At 47.6% G+C, this 20,416-nt stretch overlaps 2 protein-coding genes across 3 annotated transcripts in view; one reads left to right on the top strand and one right to left on the bottom strand.

The window, feature by feature from the left end:
• The first annotated feature begins 1,027 nt into the window (after positions 1 to 1,027).
• Positions 1,028 to 2,624, top strand: Map1lc3a (microtubule associated protein 1 light chain 3 alpha). Its single transcript, XM_005002728.4, has 4 exons — positions 1,028 to 1,266; positions 1,563 to 1,618; positions 1,696 to 1,802; positions 1,996 to 2,624. The coding sequence occupies exons 1-4, from the start codon at positions 1,227 to 1,229 to the stop codon at positions 2,156 to 2,158; spliced, it is 366 nt and encodes a 121-aa protein (XP_005002785.1). The 5' UTR covers positions 1,028 to 1,226; the 3' UTR covers positions 2,159 to 2,624.
• Positions 2,625 to 2,802: 178 nt separating this feature from the next.
• The window catches only part of Pigu (phosphatidylinositol glycan anchor biosynthesis class U), a 91,286-nt gene continuing 73,672 nt past the window's right edge, over positions 2,803 to 20,416 (bottom strand). For both annotated transcript variants that reach the window (XM_003467725.5, XM_063248491.1), the window contains 2 exons: positions 15,611 to 15,753; positions 2,803 to 3,231 (listed from right to left, as the gene is read on the bottom strand). In XM_003467725.5, coding sequence (XP_003467773.1) covers positions 3,118 to 3,231; positions 15,611 to 15,753 — 257 coding nt within the window. In that variant the 3' untranslated portion in view covers positions 2,803 to 3,117. The remainder of the gene's footprint in view (positions 3,232 to 15,610; positions 15,754 to 20,416) is intronic.

The raw sequence follows: 20,416 nt of genomic DNA, 5'->3' as shown, positions 1-20,416 counted from the left end.
TTTGAGGACTGCCTGAACTACGTAGTGAGACTATGTCTTTTTTAAAAATGAGGGGTTTTTTTGGTGTCAGGAATTGAACTCAGGACCTCATACTTGCGAGGCAGACGTTGTGCCACTGAGCTGTATCCTGAATCCTTCAAATTAAGTAAATAATTTAAAAAGTGAAACTTTAATGATTTTTTGTAATTTTTCTCATGTAACTCTTCAAATCGTTGAGAGGCAGCATTTTCCATGGTTTAAAACTAACATTACACTTTATTCTGGCTTCAGTATTAGCTGCTCAGAGTCTGTTAGTGTAAATTTTTTTAGTTACCCAGTTCTTTTTGGTAGGATTTTTTGAGACAGGGTCTCCTATGTGGTTCCTGCCTCGGCCTCCCAACAGCTGAAATAACAAAAACGTGCTACCACACCTGGCTTGTCTGGTAGCCTTAAAATCTTCAATCCCTGGAGCTGTCCACATGCATTACAAAATACGTGGATGTTGACTTTACCCTGCTCTGGATCTTATGTAAGGATCCTGGTCTTTTAAAATCGGCTTTAGGTGTCCCTCGGGAACTGCCCTCCACGTTCTCTTTTACACTGTTCACCACTCTGCTTAACTGCTTCTGGTTCATCCTCTGATTTAGTGATGCTTCTCTTCTGGGCTTAACCGCTGTCTTACCTCACCTTCTGCGACCTGGACTTCTATGTCTCTATAACTGTTTTAAAGCCCAGGGCTTCTTTCTTGCTAAGGCTTGTGGCTGGCACCTGGGCACCGCGGCGCGCAGGCCTGCGTTGGGGTCTGGGAGTGCCGTCCAAGGACCTGCTGGAGAAAAAGGCAGCTGCCCCGCTGACGCGCTCAGCAGTAGAGCTTCCCGCTGTCAGAATCTAGATAGAAGCGAGGGCGCAGTCGTGACGTCACAGGACTGTTACGCGCCCCGAAGCCCCTCCCCGTCGCGTCTCACGCCGGGAATCCAGACACTGCGCCATGACGTCACGGACCTAAGCGGGCGGGTTTTGCGTCGGCCCAATGGGAGCGGCTTGCAGACCTCCCCTTTAAGGAATGTTGTGACCTGACGTCACCCGGGCGAGTTACCACCCGCAGCAGCCGCCGCCGCCGCCGGCTTCAGCGCGAGCCCCGCAGCCCTTGAGTGCGAGCTCCGGAGCCCCCGGAGTCCCGACCCTTAAGTACATCCCCGAGCCGCAGGTCCCAGAGCCTCGGCAGCGCGCCCCGCCGGGCCCGCGCGATGCCCTCAGACCGGCCTTTCAAGCAGCGGCGGAGCTTCGGTGAGGCCCTGCGGGCGACGGGAGCGGGGGTCCGACAGACCCCGACTGGCGCGGGTGACGTCAGCCCCGTGACGTCAGGTTCGATCGACCCCGGCTGAGAGGCCCCTTGGCCTTGCGGGGGCCGCCAACCTCCACACCGTGTCCCTTGCCAGGGGCTGTGGGGCCGGTGGCCCCGGGGGCGGGCGCTGGGGCGGGAGGGGCGGGGCAGGCCCGGGAGCCGCCCCTCAGGAGCCGGCGGGGCGGAGCCGCGGGGAGGGCTTCGGCCTGCTGGGCCTCACACAGACCGCCGTCTGCAGCCGACCGCTGTAAGGAGGTGCAGCAGATCCGTGACCAGCACCCCAGCAAGATCCCGGTGAGTCCCGCGCCCCGTCCCCGGCCACGCCCCGGCCACGCCCGGGGCTCACGGCCTCCCACCCACCCCACTCCCAGGTGATCATAGAGCGCTACAAGGGCGAGAAGCAGCTCCCGGTCCTGGACAAGACCAAGTTCTTAGTCCCTGACCATGTCAACATGAGCGAGTTGGTCAAGATCATTCGGTGCGTAAGCAGCAGCCCGAGTGCGGCTGGGTGGGGCAAGGTACTGGGTCTCAGCAGAGAAAGGGTGGCGCTGGACCGGTTTTTGGAGGCTGGAGTCAATTTCAGCTCAGAAGTGAGCCGCTAGGAGCTGGAATGAATGGAAGCAGGGGTAGGTCAGAGCCAGGCCCTTCAGGATACCCTCCTGCCCCCTCAGGCGCCGCCTGCAGCTGAACCCCACGCAGGCCTTCTTCCTGCTGGTGAACCAGCACAGCATGGTGAGCGTGTCCACGCCCATCGCGGACATCTACGAGCAGGAGAAAGATGAGGATGGCTTCCTGTACATGGTCTACGCTTCCCAGGAGACCTTCGGCTTCTGAGCCAGCAGTAGGGGGGGTTGGCCTGGGATTGGGGGGCCGGGTTGGGCTTTGCACAGGAAGCTCCTGGCTCCTGAACTGAGCTGCCTCGCCCCTGGTGGGCTGGGCAGGGATGTGACCCTTAGCTAGCTGGCACCAACCAGCCTACTCTACCCCTGGGTGGGTCCTGGACCAGTTATGTTAGGGTTGCCCCTCTGGGTGCTGGCTGGGTTGGGGGGGTGGGGAGCAGCCCCCGGCACCCCTGCTGTGTGGTTTGTCTTTTTTAGGCCCTTGCCTGTCTGTCCACCTGCCCCTCACCCACCTGAGGCTCTGCCCCCTGTCTGGACCTGCCTACCCCTGAAAGACTGGCCCGTAGCTCCTGCCATATCCATGTGGGGCTCCCCCCCATCACCACGTGGTATACGGATCTGTGGTCATTGTCCCTCTGCAGAATAAAGATTGCTCAGGCCTGCCTGGCCCTTTGCCTCCAGCTGTTTGTTTGGGTACAGACAGAGCTGCTGGGGGACTGTCCCTGCACATCAGTTTTCAGCCCCCAACATGGACCTGTGCTTGTGGATTTCCAGCTCCCTGTGGAAACCCACACATCTGCGTGTACTGTGACCATGCTACAGGCCAGGCCCACTTGTGTGAATGTGGCTCCAGAGTAGTTGTTTCATAACAAAAACATTTATTTAGTAACCACAACTTGTCAAGCCCTGCTCATCTGCTGTTTCCCCCTTCTTGCCTGGGAGAAGGTTCCTTGGTGTACAGAGCCACAAAAGAGGGGCCAGGTGGTGTGTTCCCACCTGTTCCCCACAGGCCTTGCTGTCAGCCATGGGTCCCCGTTGTGCCAGATTTGTGACTGTGGACTGAAATTTCTTCTTCCCAAGGACCTTCCTGCTGGCAACTCTCGATAGGGGGGCCTGGTCCAGCTTCTGGCCCTTGCCCACTTCAAGTCCAAGCAGCCCTGTGTCCAGCCAGGCCTACTTGAGCACAAGCATGGCCTCTGTACCGTCTTTGGCAGTCAAGTAGAGACCGTGTGTGAGGTAGTACTCTCGCCGCAGAAAGGCGTAGAAGTAATCAGAGATGAGCAGGATCTGGAGGTAGGGAGAGAGAGGGTGTGAGGACATTATGGGGTACATCCCTGAAGCAAGGCCCTTGCAGGGTTAGAAGATGGGAGCCCCAATCCTGCATCTCCCATCAAAGTCCCAGCATATCCAGGACCAAGCAGCAAGGCCCTGCCCAGGACACCCCTTCCCCAAGGCACATATCTGACCCTAAAAGATCTTGCTGGCCCTCAGCAGTTACCCATCCTGCCTCTTCCTCTTCTACTTAGCCTACACCTCCAGACTGGTGAAGTGTAACCCCTGGCCTGTGCACCTCACGTCTCAGTGTCAGCAGGCATTTCTACACAGCCGGGCCCTCACCAGATGCCTATTTACCGTGGTCAAACTGGCTTCTGCTGGGTACCAGTGCCTCCACCTTCCATCCAGGAGCCCAAGCCACAGATCCACCTGACACTTCTCCCGTACATTAAGCCACCAGGGTCCTTCAACTGTACCTCTGTACTTCAAACCCACCTCCCATCTTGACTGTCACTTCCCTAGACAAAGCTACTGTGACCTAAATATCAGCAATGACTTGTCTGGGGCTTCCTGCTCTCAAACCTGCTCTTCTGCTGTGCTCTCTGGCAGCCAGAGGGAGCTCTGCAAAACACAAAAATCTGATCATGATTCCCTCAAAAGCTTTCCTAATTCCTTGGTGAAGGTCAGACTCATGAGGCTCTGAGGCCTTGTACTTGGTCCCTGCCTACACACATGCATCACCCTGTGCCATCTCACTCCACTATGGGATGCTTGCTATTTCCTCTCCCTGGAATGTGCTCCTCTTTCATCTAGTCAACAGCTGTTTGCCCTTCAGGTTTCAGGAAGGATCACCTCCTACCACAGATTAGGTCCTGGATGCATTAACCTCTCTCTATTGGCACAAACTCGTCTAATTTTACATTCAGCTGTGATTGCCTGGTGGTCATGCATTGGAGAGGGAGCTCCATCAGCTGGAGCTCTGAGTGATTCTGCTAGTACAATGTCTCTTCCCAGTTTGGCCTATCCCTTTCTAGGCCACAGATCAAAAAGGGCTGGGTATGGTAATGTATGCCTGTCATCCCAGCACTAGGGAGGCTGAGGCAGGAGGATCACTGTGAGTTCAAGCCAGCCTGAGCAACATTGCGAGTTCAAGGCTAGCTCAAACTACATAGTGATACCTTGACTCAAAAAAAAAAAAGCAGCAGCTCAGCCCACTGTTGTCCTCATACAGGTCCAGAGAAGGATCAGAGATTTGCCAACCTCCCTGCGAATTAGACCCTGAAGGCTCATATTCCCATTTGGCCCGAGCTGCCTAAGACATTGCTGTCTGAGGCAAGAAGGGCAGGGCCCCCAGGGAAGGATGAGGGAGCAGAACTCACCACCAAAGCTGCAGTTTTCAGGCAGCTGGTGGCCTCTCGGAGTGCAGCACACAAGGGGGGATGCTCCGAGAGGGCCTTGGTGCAAATGTGAGGCTAAGCCTGGGTTCAAGGCCTCCAGAACCCTTTCCTAATGCCAGAGCAGCTAGTGCTCAGTGGAGCTAATGGCACTGATGTTTCAGGATACATACCTGCCATTCACCACAGGACCTCTCTGAAGAGTTCATGAGCCCCTTTAGGGAATTTGAAACACCTGGCTTAAGGCCAACATCAATTGGAGAGCCAGACTAGTGGTCATGGAGCCTGTGCTGAAATGTGCCTGGGGCCCAGGAAGCTGCAGGCGGCCTGGTAGTTCTGAGGGGCTGCGCACAGGGCAGGGCCAGCATGGACCACACAAAGGCTGACCTTATACCCTGGGGCACCTTTCTCACCCAGGCCCCAAGATGCCGATGCCCTATCCTGGGAAAATGGAGCCTGATCCCTGAGCGAGGTTACATGAGGGGCAGGTACAAAGTCATAACACATAAACAAAATGAGGCAACTCTTGTGTCACATGACAAACTGCTGAGCAAGTCAAAGACTTTTAGATTTTTAGGCTGAATTGTATGACATTGCTATTTTTGCAGATTAAAAACATCTGAATACTGCAACTGCACATGCTTCAAGCTAATAGAAAAGAACATAGGGGCCAGGTGTGGTGACACATGCCTGTAATCCCAGCACTCAGAAGGCTGAGGCAGGAGAGTTACTGTAAGTTCAAAGCCAGCCTGAACTGCAAAGTGAGACCAAGTCTTAAAAAAATGTGGGGATAAGAAATACAAATAATATTCAGGAGTATAAGAAGAAACAACTATTAGCTGTTCTTTTTCTATAAGCATTAATTATAAAGTATGTGCCTGTATTATTACATACCTTGTTTTAAAAACGCAATTTAAAACAATCAGCTAACAAGTGAATCAACATATAAATATGGGAGATTTTCCTTCCGAAGAATTCCAAACTCTCTTTAGGCCTGCCCCTTCACGGGGAGGGGCCTAGTTCTTGCCCACTCCTCCACTCAACATACTTCCTGCTTGGGAACAGGGAAAAGGAAATCATTTTGCAGTGCAGAAACTTGGCAAACATTTTACCAAAGCGTTGAGGTAAATATCACACTGCTAGCAGCATCCGGACAGGATGTGGTAAAAAGGGCGTCTTGCCTGGAGATTCTTCCTAAATGCCCAAAACCCTGTCTAAGCATTAGACAAACACAGCCTGAGGGATGGTTCATGCGACCCTTGCCAGATAGCCTCAAGACTGTCAAGGTCAAGAAAAATAAGAGAAGACTGAGGAGTAGAGAAGAGGGCCCTGGGGAGATGTGAAGTGCTTAGCAGCCCCCTGGGTCAGGTCCTGGAAGAGGAGGGTATGACTGGAAAACATGAACTCCCAATTGGCCCTCAGCTAACAGTAATGTCCCAGAGCAGTTTCTTAGATTCACAAACATACTTAGGATGTTAACACAGGCCAGGCACAGCAGTGCATGGATCACAAGTTTTGGCGCAGCTTAGGCAACTTACTGATTGTGCACAACTGTCTTAAAAAAATTTTTTTTAAAAAGACAGCTGAGGATGTAGCTCAGGGATAAGACCCTGAGTAAATATATTTACACACATTCATACATATATATGAATGAAGGCAGGCAGGCATAGGAAAGTAGGTTTGGGGCATATAAGTCCTTTGTACTATCTCTCCAACTAAAATGATTTAAAAATGCAAAGCTTATCAAAAGAACCAATGAACTATTATATGCAATAACACAGACAAACCTAGGAAACATTCTGGTGAAAGACAGCTTTGACAAACACAAGGTAAAATCTGTGTTTTTTACTATGTGTCAGCTTTACCCAAGCAAAATGGAAATAAGTATCGAACTCCAGTTTGATAGACAGGCTGATAAATCTGTAGAGAAATGTGAAGTCTGCAATAAATTTTAAGAAGATGGACTGAGGGGTGGAGCTGAGGTCAAGCAGCACAGCAGAGCGCTCACAGTGCAGCCCTGGGCGCGAGCATGTGGTTCTCAGAGTTGAAGGCCTCCCACACAATCCTGGGTGTCATTAGTTTTGGCAGTGTCTGCCCCTAGGAAGGGGACACCAAGCTATCCTAGAACTTGACTCTTGGAGAAGGAAGCTCATGGCTGATGGCAGGCTGACTGAAACAATCTCTTCTGACTTCAGGACTTCCCATTTGAGCTCCAAGAAGGTATCTCCCAAAGGGAATCAAATAGCGTGGCAGCTGCAGACTTGGTCTCTTTGCCTAGTCTGGGCAGGGACAAGTGGGCAACGGGCAGTGGAAACAGCATGAGCGGTGTAACTTCTGTGTCACTTCTTGTTCCTAAGCTGCATTTTGCTTATCTGAGAGTAATAACTCTACCTCACTGCAATGGTGAGCTTCCCTAGTTCCTGCCCAAGGCTTAGGGGCCCCAGAACATGTCTGTCTTTATGTCCTCAAAACTTCAGACCTGCCTATAATCCCATGTTCTGGGACTGCAGCAAGTTCAAAGCCAGCCTAGGCAATATAATTAATTCAAGGCTAGCTTGAACTAGATACCAAGACCCTGTCTCAAAAAATCAAAAAAGAAACCTGAGGTCCATTCCTGGAAGCTGTCCTACCTGTTGTGGCTGGGAACCCCACCTCTTCCTTCCTGTCTGTCCCAAGCCTACACAGACTTCCCCTTTCCTTCCCAACACAGCTGCCTCTTGCCAGGAGGCTGCCCTCATCCTCCTGGGCTCCTGAGGGGTCCTCTTTCTCACACGCATACATCTCTGTCTGTCACACTCTCTTTACCAGCCAGTTCAGCCACCCTGTGCTGCTCCTGTCTCCGTGCCTGCCTGTCCAGCAGCCCCAAAGCACCTGCTTATCTCTTGAAGCCATCATCTCCCACCAGAGTCTTCTTTAACCGCATGTTCAATCAGGTGATGCAACAGAGATGCCACCCACAGCAGCACAGGGCCGGCACTCTAGGGGAATGTGCTGCTGGTCCCCACCCTCTTGGCACTGACTTCCAGGGACAGGTTGGCTGGACCAAGGCCCCTCAGGGCTGTGTGGGAGCTCATGGAGCAGTGGACGAGACAGTGGCAGGGAGAGAGAAGATGAGACTAGACGTGGAGTAAGATGTCAGAGCGCACTCCACTACAGGATGGAGTGGGGGAAGAGGCAGGGAAAGGAATGGCTGTCTGAATATCTGCTCTGGGCCAGGCCCTTCTGTGAAGGACATATCTATTCTGCAGGTGGGGCCTAGAGTCCCCACAAAGAAATTCACATCAAGGGTCTCACCAACAGTGAGAGGGTCAGCCTATACGACCAGTCCTGTCTGAGCTCCAAACCTGAGTTCTTCCCATGGCCCCCAAAGCCTGCAAGCTCTGCACCCACACTGATTGGGTCCTGCACTGCAGTCCACACAGTGCTCTGCACTGTGCTACCCTGCCTGCTGCGCTCCAGTTTATAGGTTTGTCACTCAGCCAAGAAGACAGATTTTTTTCAAAAGCAAAGTAAGTGTAAAACTTCACAGTCAGTGTGAAGGGGTGAATCTGATATGTATGGAAGTTGTGGGGCTCAGGATAGCAGCCTGTACCAAATGGGGCCTCAGGAGGAGATGCCACCTGCAGGCAGGTCTTGACTCCTCAGGACTCTTCCTTCTGTCAGAGATGCTGACAGTCTTGGGGACGCTGATGAAGTTGCCACAGTCAGGAAGATCACAGCCTCCCTGACCACCTGGCTAAATTCCAGAAAAGTAGAAGCCAGAAGGGACTGGTGCTGTGAGCTGGACAAGCTGTGGCACGGCCCGCAGCTCACAGGCTCAAATGGACACTCTGTGGGAGGGGACGGGGTACAGGACTCCACTGCAAAGTAACAGCAAAATCACTGCAACTCAACGCGTGTCGCCAGCTAAGGCTGCAGGCTGGGACCACACCCAGCTGACCAGGTCAGGGCTCCAGCCTGGGCTACAGGCACCTCACAACAGGAGACACTGATCTTTCCCCACCACAGTCCTTGGGCCTTGCAGAAAACTCACAGACACAAACCTGAAATGGGGCCTGATGGGATGTGAATGGGTCTACGCAGCACCCAGCCATGGAAGACCCACTTTACGCATCCCCATGTCCCCAGGTGTTCCTTCACTGGTCCCACTCCCCAGAGTGACACAGCAGGCCAATTGAGAGGCAATTCTAGGATACGGGACTATGATTTCCTTTGTGTTGGAGTAAAAACTGAGTTCTGGGGAGGACTCAAAGTACAAGAGGGCTGGTGTCCAGATCCCAGTGCTACAGGGATCCCCAGAAGCCAAGGCAGGGCCAGCCTGCTATCTGCAAGGTCGCCATGTGGGGAAGGGCTTGGGCCCGAGGCCACCACATGTGGAACAGACTCCCCCAGGCAGGGGAAAGAGACAGCAGGCAAGGAGTCTGCTTCAGACACTGACACAAAGCACGGGAGGGGCTCTCAGGGCCGTCCCCCAGAGTAAGAGGAAAGGGGATCTGGCTGTGACCTGCCTCAGGAATCCAGGAGGACACGAGTCTGGTGCTGATGGAAATGGAGGTTAGAGCGTACAGCACTCTGTTAGACCACTGGCTAGGAAATACAGTTTCATCTCAAGCCATTTAGGCAATGGTAATTTAGTCACAGACTGGTCTCCTTGGTCCTGAGGATTTGATAAACACGACCACAAACAAACTGGTAACTCTAGGTGAGTCTCGCACCCTCCCCAGCCTCCGCTTCCTCATTTCCATATGAGATGATGACACTGCTTCCCTCCAAGGGCTGTTATATGAAGGGTAAATGAATTCCTTATAGCAACAGAACAAGGAAAATAACCTACAGGGCTGCCAGAGGAGAGCAATTACTTGAAGTGTGCTTAGTCCACAACTGCAGGACTAGAAAAGACGGTTCCTCTCATGTAAGCAAGGAAGGTCACCAAGGTGTTTTATTAAAAGAAAAAGTCATCCTTCCATCATGATGCCAATAATAAAACAGATTCTACACACACACAAACACATGCAAGTCAAACTCTGCACAAGCGATTGAGCACAGATTTGTAAGCACACAGGGAAAGATGCAGGAGACCACTGAGGCACATGACACAGAAGACTAAAGGGGTCACATGTGGCAAACAGTTATGCTCCCTCCTTAAACATGAGCCACTTTCATTATAATTTTGAAGGAAGATTTCCTTATGTTCCCTATTTTTAGATTTAGTTAGGCAGGTGGAATACTTTACTCTTTTAAAACAATCTTCTTTTTGCTTAAACATAAGCAAATCACTATTTTTCCTTCACTGGTCACTGACCCACAAAATAGTTTTAACAAAAGAGGCAGGAAGTCGTTCTCCTTCCCACAGTTTAGGACTGAGTGCTGATCTAGGGGAGTTTACCCATTAGGTACACACTGTCCTTGTATGTCTCAGGTCAACACGTGACTAATGGCTAGAGGACCTATGTGTTACATGCAACCCATTAAACATCCTGTGAGGTAGGGATTATCACCTGGACTTTGAGATGGAAACGTAATGTAATGGGACCTTGTTGAAGGTCACACAGTGAGAAACCAGAGGAGAGTCTCTAGCTATCAATCTCAGTCTGCTCTTCTCTCTCAGTCAGGCACATACACACATGCTCACTCCCATGGATGGTTTACTACTGTCATTTCCTGTTATTGACCCCAAAGCACAACTGTAATTAGCAAATGATGTGTGCCACATACTGAAAATATTTAATGGCCCCCAGGAAGAGGATGGGGCTTTGGCACTGTTGTGCCTGCTAGTGTAACTAATAATCTACACGTAATTTACTTTGTAATAGGGTATGGCACTGATCAACTCAAATGGAGCAAGAGTTTAACAGGCCAAGAATATTCTACACAAAGCTCCTGTTTTGGCAGGCTCTGGATCCCTGCTTGAAATCTGTAGTCATCTGGGTCCCAGAAGAGCTGTGATGTGCCTTGCTCAGGGGAGAAGAAGCCCACAGGGATTCAGGGCACATTCCCAGGTAGAAGGGCTTAAAAAAAGCGGTCGTATGACAAGGACATGAGGTAAATGCTAGACACTTGAATGGAAGCACTACGAGGTCATGCAGAAGCAGATACAGGCTTGGCTGTGCAGGATATGCAGAGGCCAGAGATGGTAGAGATGGAGTTGTTAACTGACATCAGCCAGAGGGGGTGATGTGCACCCATCTCCCCCTTCCCTTCATGCTCTCCAAATCTGAAAGGTCTACTGCCTACCCCCATTCCTCTGACCTCGCAACCTGACCAGACTATTGGCCACTCAATAGAAGAGCTAATACTGCTCCTGTGGACTCCTCCACCAGTTACTCTGCATATCTGCTCAGGAATCACATGATATTGTCCTTGAATGTTTTCATTCATTCATTGAACAAATTCCTGCTAGGCAATTGCTCTGTGCCAAACACTGATCTGGTAGTTGGGGACTCTGCAATGGGGAGATAGGCAAATTGCTCATAGGCTAGTGGGGAGGGTCAGGGAGGAGGGCAAGTTACAGAATGATTAAGTGCTGTGAAGGAAACAAGTAGAAGGCTAAGAGACAACACAGCAGATTTCACAGAGCCTTTCTAAAAGAACTTTTTTTTTTTTGGTACCAGGGATTGAACTCACAACCTCACACTTGCCAGGAAGGTGCTTTTACCACTGAGCTAAATGCCCAGTCCTCTGAGAGAACTCTTAACAAAATTCTAAATGTCCTATATTTGCACATTGTGGTTCCAATTGGCCAAAAGGGCATGGATTGTCGGGGGGTGGGGGTGGAGGTACATGCCTATAATCCCAGTACTCAGAGGCAAATCACTGTGAGTTCAAGGCCAGCATGGACTACATAGCAAGACCCTGTCTCAAAAGAGGGCAGAGCACAGACAATATAACCTTAAGAAGGAGGAGGCTCCACTGCCTCAGTCAACATCCAAGAAAAAGATACACTGAGGGAATGCCTGGTGAGCAAATGCTCGCACCTGGCACATCCCTTTAGACAAATGGAAACAGCAGCAACCAAGTCCCAGCCCTGCATCCCCTGGAAGCATTTGAGCCGACAAAGCTGTCTATGGCTCAGAGGCACAAACTCCAGACCCAAGGATGCTAATGACACATCCTGGATGCCTAACAATCTGCCAGTTTTAAGAGATGCTGGTTAGGGACTGGGGATTTAGCTCAATGACATAAACACCTGCTTGGCAAGCAGAAGGTTTTAAGTTTGATCCCTGGTACAAAAACAAAACAAAACAAAACAAAACAAAAACAAAAACAAAAAAGAGAGATGCTAGCTTAGATGCTGTGGCACATGCCCATAATCCCAGCTACTTAGGAGGCTGAGGCAGGGAGGTCATGAGTTCAAGGGCTGTCTGAGCTACAAAGCAAGACCCTATCTAAAAAAAAAAAAAAAAAGACAAATAACAACAACAAAAGAGTATATCTGGACTCCTGCAGGCTGATATAGCCTGTTAGTGATATTCTCCAGTGAGAGATAATGCCCTCTCCCTCAGCAAATCCCACCGCCTAAAAATCTATCCTCAAAAATACTGGCATGAGGGTACGAGGCTTTTCCACTTCGAGTGGCAAAATAACCAGAAGCAACCTCAGTATCCATCAATACAGGTTTCCCTGGTCAAATAAATCATGGTGCATCTAAACTATGGGGTATGATAGAGCCATTAAAAAAAGGCTCTCAAGATCACAGCACTTTTGTTCTTCTGTCTCCATCAGTCTTAACATGTTACATATTATTGGATTTTATTATATGTGATAATATAAACAAAAACTTTATAGACAAGGAGATTATACAGAAACCATTGTTCATTTTCTGTTAGTTGGTTCTAAATACCCTGTAATACTGTCATTCTCTTGAACGGTTTTACATTGTCTTGATATGTTTGATGCTACAGTATACCAAGTTATACTCAAAGATTTCAAGGAAAGAGACACTATGGTAACTATTTTTATGTCAGGATATCTTGTGGTGAAACATTATTTTGCGTAAATGGTTATGTTTTGACCTGCACTGTTTTGCTGTTATGTCCTCTTTTATCTCAATCTCCTTTCTTTATTATTTACTTTTTTATTTTTTTATCTTTTTAATTAAGGGAAAAATAAAAAATAGCAGGATATATTACAGTAACATATTTTGATTTCCTATTAACTTGATTTGAAACCCTGTATTGCTCTCACCATCTTGTTTTGACTGATTTTTCTCTATTGTGTTTTGCTTGATAGTACCAAGTTTGAGAGTATAGGCAACAACTTACTGTGAAAACAGTAAGATTCACTATGATGCCCATTCTGGTTTGACTATTATCTTCTTTTGAAGTCCTGTAATGTCTCCAATGTTTTGGTTTTATTGGTTTTGTTCAATTTTATTATAACTGATGATATAGGCAATTCTTTTTAAGATAGCAAGAGGCATTATGGTAACCATTGTTGATCAGCTTGTTTTTTGTTTTTACAGTATGTATTACATCCATCCTTTTGATTTGACTGACTCTGTTTTGTTATGTCACATTTGGTTTTATTCTCTTCAAAAAAAGTAGTAAGAACTGTGGGAGTAATAAAACCCAAAATGTGTAATTGTCATTGTACAAAAGAGAGGAAAAGAAAGTGCTCTAAAGGATATAACTGCATGTATATTTAAGTGTATAAGATAACCATATTACTGAGTTTTGTTGGATCATTGAACAGAACTGTTTGTGTCTCACTGTTTGAATGTCCACTTTATATGCTTTAATTTTATAACTTGAACAACTATTTCTAAGATGACAATATGTAACCTATTAACTAGTGATTTCCTACTGTTTATTTTTTCTAAAATTCTGTATAACTTGTACCCTTTTGCTGTTTTTTTTTCTTTTTCTCCTTAAATTAAAAAAAAAAAAAAGATGACAGCACTAAGTGAAACACACAAAACTGAAAAACAGCTCATTGAGCAGGATGCCATTTACTTACATAAATCAGAAGGCTTTTACATGTGCACATGTCCTGACAGCTATCTGTGAAAGCATGATGTCTGCAAAGACATCCACCAAACTAACCCAATCACTGACCACATGTGCTGGGAGGGGGAGCTGGGGGGGGGCCGCCATGGTAGTTTGCTCATTTTCTTTCTTTCTTTTTTTAAAAAATAGTGCTAAAGATTGAACCCAGGGCCTTAAGCATGCAAGGTAAATATTCTACCATTAAGCTCCACACCGAACTTTGCTCTCTACTTTTTCATTCTGCATTTTTCTATCTTGCTTGAGTTCACATATTATGTATGTGATTTAAATGCCTTAACAATATTTTTTAATAAGCTAAGATAGTATACCTACAGCTGCCTTTTCTCGGCAGCTTAGCTAACCCTAACCCTACAGCTGCCTTTTCTCGGTAGCTTAGCTATTAAGGCACTGGATCTCCCTGCCTTGGGTTTCCAGCCCATCCCCAATCCTTCTTTTCTAATAATTCAGTCTCTCCTGACTTCAAGGGCTCCTGATCACTTGCAAATATCCCCCTTGATCTTCACCTAGACCCTTCTTCATAGAGGCAGTCCCGGGGGAACACGCTTATCTGACAAGTATTGTAGACAATTATAATCACTGCAACTGTATTTCCCAACCAAAAGTAGAGACTCAAGACAAGAACGGGCCGAGGACTATCTCTGTGCAGCTCTTTTAGCCTCCTTAGTGGCTCAGGCAGGCTCAGTGCCCTCACGTGCAGGTATGCAAGGAAATGTAAGGAAATTCCAGCAAGACAGAAGATCCAGGGCAGATTTTTGGCTTCCTACACATACAAAGCTGAAACTTGCAGACTTCTGCCACACAAGACAAGGCAGGAAGGGCTGCCCAGGGTACTGGCCCCCATCTCTCTTCCTGCTGTTCACAACCCAGGATAAATGGCTGGACAGTAGTTCTGCAGAAATGTCCATGAGGAAATACCAATCCTGTCACTCACTGAAAAAGCCCAAACTCCTTTCTTTCCATAGCAGTTAATCTTAGAGGCAAGAGTTCCCTGGGGACTGATCTCTGGCATCACTCTTCTTTCCAGTAACCTTGCTTCTGTCCTGTCCACTGTGCACAGAAAATGCTTGGCTATGCCAATGGCACTGAACCCGCAAATAGAACAAATGATTCTCTTAATACTTCAACATCAAAGACCTGAATGAAGGTACCCCAGTAAACCAAGGGACTTCAGGAAGGGTGGGCAACTCCACAGGAGGTTTGCTAGGCCTTCTGCCACCAAAACTCTGGGACAGTGGCCCAGAAGTCTGCTTTTTTTTTTTCTTCCAAGACAGGGTCTCACTATATAGTTCACTATGTAACACTGGTTGGCCTTGAACTCACAGCAGTCCTCTTGCCTCAGCCTACCAAGTACTAGGGCTGCACTACCACGCTCAACTTGCCTTTTCTTTTTAAAAAAACAATCAATGACATTTAACTGTGACAGTTACCATAGGAAATCTGTATTTTTAACAAGCTCCTACTGAGGATTCTGATGCTTGAGATGTTGCTCCTGGAACTTAGGGACAGACTTTCCTCGTCAGACAAGGCCCAAGCTCCTCACTGAGTATCCACAGGCTGTGACTCTGAAGTCTCCTATTGCACCCAGCCACACGCTTCCTTTTTGACTTGCCCAACAGCCAGACCATTCCACTCCTTGGCTCTTTTTTCCCCTGTCCCACTACCCCACTATACTCAGTGTACACACTATAGGTGCCACAGCTAGTGTCAGGAAATCAGGCCTTGCTTGTATTTGATTTTGGCCTTTCTGCTGATACTGGGCAAGAGACATCCTCCGGGAGCCTCAGCCGGGCTAACACTCCGTCTCTAGGCTTGCTATGAGATTCACTGAGGTGACTAGGTCAGCACGGTGCTCAGTAAGTCTGCTCTAGCTGCCCTACCCTCTCTGCCTGACTTCACTCCTCACGGCTAAATCCCCAGGAGATGGAACCCATAAGACCACAAAATGACCCCAAAAAACAATCCTGACCCCAAGTTGCCTTTTGCTCTTCTTACCTGCCCAACATTGAAGGTCAGTGTGATGGCATAAAAGAAGTTAGAGTTGGCACTTCCTGCATAAATCCAGAGGTGCCACAGAACAGGGAAGAGCAGCGAGCAGACAATGATGATGCAGGCAAGGATGAAGATGTTCCGCAGGACTGCAAGGACAGATGATCACAATTAGGCCTGCGCTCGGTCTCTAGTACACTCCCTTTGCTGGGATTACGCCACAGGATAGAAGCCTTGGGAGCAGCTCACATGGCTCAGAGGCACAGGGGTGCAAAGAGGCAAACCTCAGACCCCTGAGTCAGTGGTCCCTATGCCCACTTCTGGTGGGAGATTCTAGGTCAGTCTTTTGGGCTTGGCAGGCTGAAGGGTAGATATTGTGAGTGAAGCCATGAATGCCTTAGATTTTCAGACAGACCATTTCAAGAAGACACCCAACCTCAGAATGTCCAAGAGGAACTCCTCCCCTCTTCCCATGAAGGTGTTATCTGGCTGTGTGGAATCATGCGTGGGAACAGCAGCAGGAAGCAGAGAGTAAAGCCCGTAGTGGGGTGTCTCTGCAGTGGCACAGCTGTGGTGTCTTAAAGACGTGTTCTTCTTAATTGGTCCCCCCAGGTCCCTTTCTTCCTCTTCAAATATAACTCACTCTCCCTTAGATGATGATTAGCAAATCTGTTTTTGACACTCTCCTTGCCCACTATCACTCCATACTGAGTTCCTCCATGAAGACCTGCTACATGGAGGTGCTGCTCACACAGGCAGGCCTGGCCTTGGGAGACACCTGGGTTAAAATCCTTCTCTGTCACTTATTAACAAGTTTCTCTAGGTCTCAGTTTCTTCATCTTTAAAATGGAGCTAAAATACTTTATAGGAGTGTAATTTAGATTAAATAATATTTGTGAAAAACTGGCATAGATGTACAACTGCGTACTGTTTTATGGCTATAACTAATTTCGATAAATAATATTTTCTTCTGCTATTTTTTCTTCTTCCCAAAAAGGACTTTATTTTTTAGACCAGTTCTACATTCAGACATTAAGCTACTCTTCTACTTTTAGTGATTCTTGTGATTACACAGGGCCCACCTGGATAATCCAAGATAATCTACCTTCCTCACACCTTTAAGTCTCTTTTGCTATGCAAGGTGACACAGTTATATGTTCTGGAACTTACGATATTTGGAGAGGATGATGAAAAAGAGGGAAGCTATTCTGACCGCTACACAACTCTCATTTTTTCCTTTTAATTTAAGAAGGGTTATCAAGTAGGATTATGTTATTTTTTAAATTTATACTGTTGAAAACTACTAGATATTACTTAAAATAAATTAATTTGTTAAAAAAACAATATATTTATAAAAAAAATTCTGTCTCCTCTGTGTTTCTGACCTTCAGGAAATTCCTTCTCCAAATCAGTTTTGGAAATTCAAGTGATGGGGGAACTCCCAAACATTCAGGCAGTTTGTCTCAGTTGTGCAATGACTGGACAGAAATGGGAAGAAAAATGGATGACACAAATGATTCTCAACTCTAGCTGCAAAATGAAATGCTGGAAGGGGAAGAAGCCCCACTGAGATGGAATCAGGGTCTATAGGCTAGGATCAGGCACCCACAAGCTTCATATTATCTCCTGGGTGATCATAATATGCAGCCTGACACCCTGACAGTCTGCCAAACAGCTGCCATTGCTCTACAGAAATAGGAATAACCAAGACAGAGCAATTCACAGTCTGAGCTACACCCCACCCCCAAAATGACAGGGGTTTGTTGTTGCTATTAAGAAGTCCTTTCTTTTGTCTGTGAAACCCCACAATTTGGACAATGGCCTAGAGGGCCTGCAAGGTCCTCTTTTGTTATATAAAATTTCTGTGATTCTAGGTTATCACAGCTGAGAGGCTAAATTCTGGACTCAGGCCGCTGAGGTTCCCAGAGAAGCGTCTGTCTCTTCTGCTACTCCAGAAGCAGGGAAGCCAAGAAAAGGGATGCTTGCACTGAAAGTTGTTGCTGGTATTATTAAACCCCAAGAAAGGAGAACAAATCTGCTTTCCATGCCTCTACACTAATATCACAATTTCTTTTTTTTTTTTCTTTTTCCTTTTTATCGGTACCAGAGATCAAACTCACGACCGCCTGCTTGCAAGGCAGGTGCTTATGCCGCTGAGCTAAATCCCCAGCCCTAATATCACAATTTCTAATTCTCAGTGATTCTTCTTCAACCCCTGGAAATTATTTTGCTGAAAATAACATATATTATTTCTAATAAGACTAACTGGTACCTGACAGACAAGGTGGCTTTTGGTCCTGTGCCTCTACCCAGGGACGGAAACTTCAGACTGAGTGACAGGGAAGTGCAGAGAGGAGAGAGTCACATGTAGCCTCTGATCTAGAAGTGACACTCAACATTCCCATGTGCTAGAAGGACCAGCATCCAAATGGCTTCTGGCCTGTGGTGACCTCTGCAGGAACAGGGAGCTGCCACTCACTCTTGCTGGTGACAGGCCAGAAGATTAAAGCTACATGCCAGAGCACATGAACTGCAGACCCGGGGCACAGGACAGCTTGTTCCAGGCCACAAGAGGCGTCAGAGATGACCAGGGCCTGAGGAAACAAAACGGCTCACCCTTCGTCAGACCTGCTAGGCCAGGAGTCAGGTTCCCCACTGCCTTCACTGGATGGCTTATCCAATCCCTGGCACCACCACAGATGAACTGAAGCTTCTGGTGCATCACATTCCCTCTCTGAGTCTCAGACACTCAGAAATAAAAATTCACTTGAAAAATTCAGTCCTATCAGGAGGAACATAAAGGAGTTTCAAAAGTCAGGGTGATGATGTTTCCTTTCTTAAATTATTGGCTAGGTACATGGGAATTCACTATGTAATTATTCTTCAGGATTTCCTCTTTTTTCTTTTTCTGCTCTAAGTAGTACTTGGGATTGAAGTCAGGGCCTTGTTCATGCTTGCCAGATGCTTTACCACTGAGCTGCACCAGTCCTTTCATTTTATATATTTTTTTTTTGAGACAGGGTTTTACTAAATTGCCCAGGACCTCAAATTTGTGATCTTCTTGCCTCCTCCCAAGGACCTGGATTATAGGTGTGTGTCACCTTTCTTGGCTTATTTTATCAATATTCTTTTAGCTCTGTACAATAGTTAATGAAACAAAAAAACCCCACAATCTTCTCCAGCCCTTTGGCAGCTGGTTCCTTAGCTGGGCTACTGCAGGCTGGCGCGAGCTCTACCACCAGGCTGCTTCCTAACACAGTAAGTGCACATCTGCCTGACTCACCCCAGGCCCCGGCTCCACAGAAGCCAGCATCTGGGGCTCACATTCAGGGCAGAGCCAGTTCCACTTTTCTTCCCTATTGTCCAGTTCAGGAAACTTGAAAGGTACAGCAGGACAGGCACATTAGCACTGGCAACCAGGATTTGAACTGGATTCCTGACCACATTAATATACTCAACTAGGTCCGTACACTGCCCAAATTCTCTGCTCACGCCTCAAGGCTGAAGGTGATCATTGCTGGTATAATGACTCAGAGTTGTTAAGTCCCAAACATGAGTACTCCTTTCTGCAGCTACAGTGCAGGGTAGCAGCCACTACTCTTCTGTGTGGGAGCTAAGCCTGTAAATATCTGGCCCAACCAGCCGGCAACAGCATCTATTACATCATCCAGGTGTCTGGAAACTTCATCTTTCTTCGTTGTGCCTCATTGCCTCAAAGGGCATAAAATACTTTGTTTGAAGTTTTGAAAAATATAGTTATTTCAGTGACTCTAGCACCAAGCTGGAAGCTTTGATGATGGAAATATGGGCCCCTGCCTAATTATTACCGATGATGATAGAAGCACTGTTATTAACACATTTTCTTTATTAAACTCCCTAATAGACAATGTCCTCATTTGATTTTTGTTTTTGTTTTCTGATACATGGTTTCACTCTGTAATTTAGTCTGTCTTGAACTCACTGTATAGTTTAAGCTCGCCTTAAACTCATGACACTCTTGCCTCAGCCTTGAGGGTGCTGGGATTACAGGTGTGCATCACCCCACTTGGAAGTCACATTTGATACATGAAAAAAATCAGAGGCTAATAAACATTCAGTGGCCAAATTTGGTGACATAAGCCTATAATCCAAGCTACTCAGAAGATTGAGACAAGAGGATCACAAATTGAACGCCAGGCTGGGCAACTTAGTAAGATCCTGCCTCAAAATAAAATTTTTTCAAAAAGGCTGGCTGAGTTGGGCATGGTGGCTCACCTCTATAACCCCAGCACTCAGAAGGCTGAGGCAGAAGAATTGCCATGAATTTGAGGCCACCTGGGCTACTTAGTGAGTTCAAAGTTAGCCTGAACTACATAGTGATACCTGGTCTCAAAAGACAAAAAAGCAGGGAGAGGGCTGAGACAGTAGCTCAGTAATCCCTGGGCTCAATCCTCAATACCCACTCCATCCCTCCACTCCAAAAAATTAAAAACTTTGCCTAAGAATACATAGCCTGTGACAGAAAAGTGAGGACGCAGATTCAAGTCAGTTTGTCTGAAAACTGGGTTCAGCAATGTGGAATCAAAGATACTGAGAGAAAGAGAATGCCCTGCGGGAAAGCTAGCTAAGGAGAAACAACCTACTTTCATGGGAAGAAGAGTGGTGTCTCCATGACCTGCCTTGTCAGACTGGGGCATGCTGATATGTTTTAGTAACCTCATGTTTTGTCAGTTGCCAGAATGCTGGGGGCCCCAGGCCGACTCAGCCCCCTGGACTGAGTGACTCTTGTCTGTACAATGAGGATGCTATAGGCAAAAGATGCTGCTTCCTCCT

The sequence above is a fragment of the Cavia porcellus genome, unplaced genomic scaffold, assembly GCF_034190915.1.
Source record: "Cavia porcellus strain 051 isolate PalLab524CR breed Dunkin Hartley unplaced genomic scaffold, mCavPor4.1 scaffold_5, whole genome shotgun sequence".
NCBI classification, from domain to species: Eukaryota; Metazoa; Chordata; class Mammalia; order Rodentia; family Caviidae; genus Cavia; species Cavia porcellus.
Note: the sequence above shows the minus strand (reverse complement) of the source record. Positions and strands in the feature narration are given on the sequence as shown.

Excerpts from the sequence above, each read along its gene's own strand:
- Map1lc3a (XM_005002728.4), top strand. The coding sequence starts at position 1,227 with ATGCCCTCAGACCGGCCTTTCAAGCAGCGGCGGAGCTTCG. Across the intron at positions 1,267-1,562 it reads CAAGCAGCGGCGGAGCTTCG|CCGACCGCTGTAAGGAGGTG; the intron begins GTGAGGCCCTGC and ends CGCCGTCTGCAG. Across the intron at positions 1,619-1,695 it reads AGCACCCCAGCAAGATCCCG|GTGATCATAGAGCGCTACAA; the intron begins GTGAGTCCCGCG and ends CCCCACTCCCAG.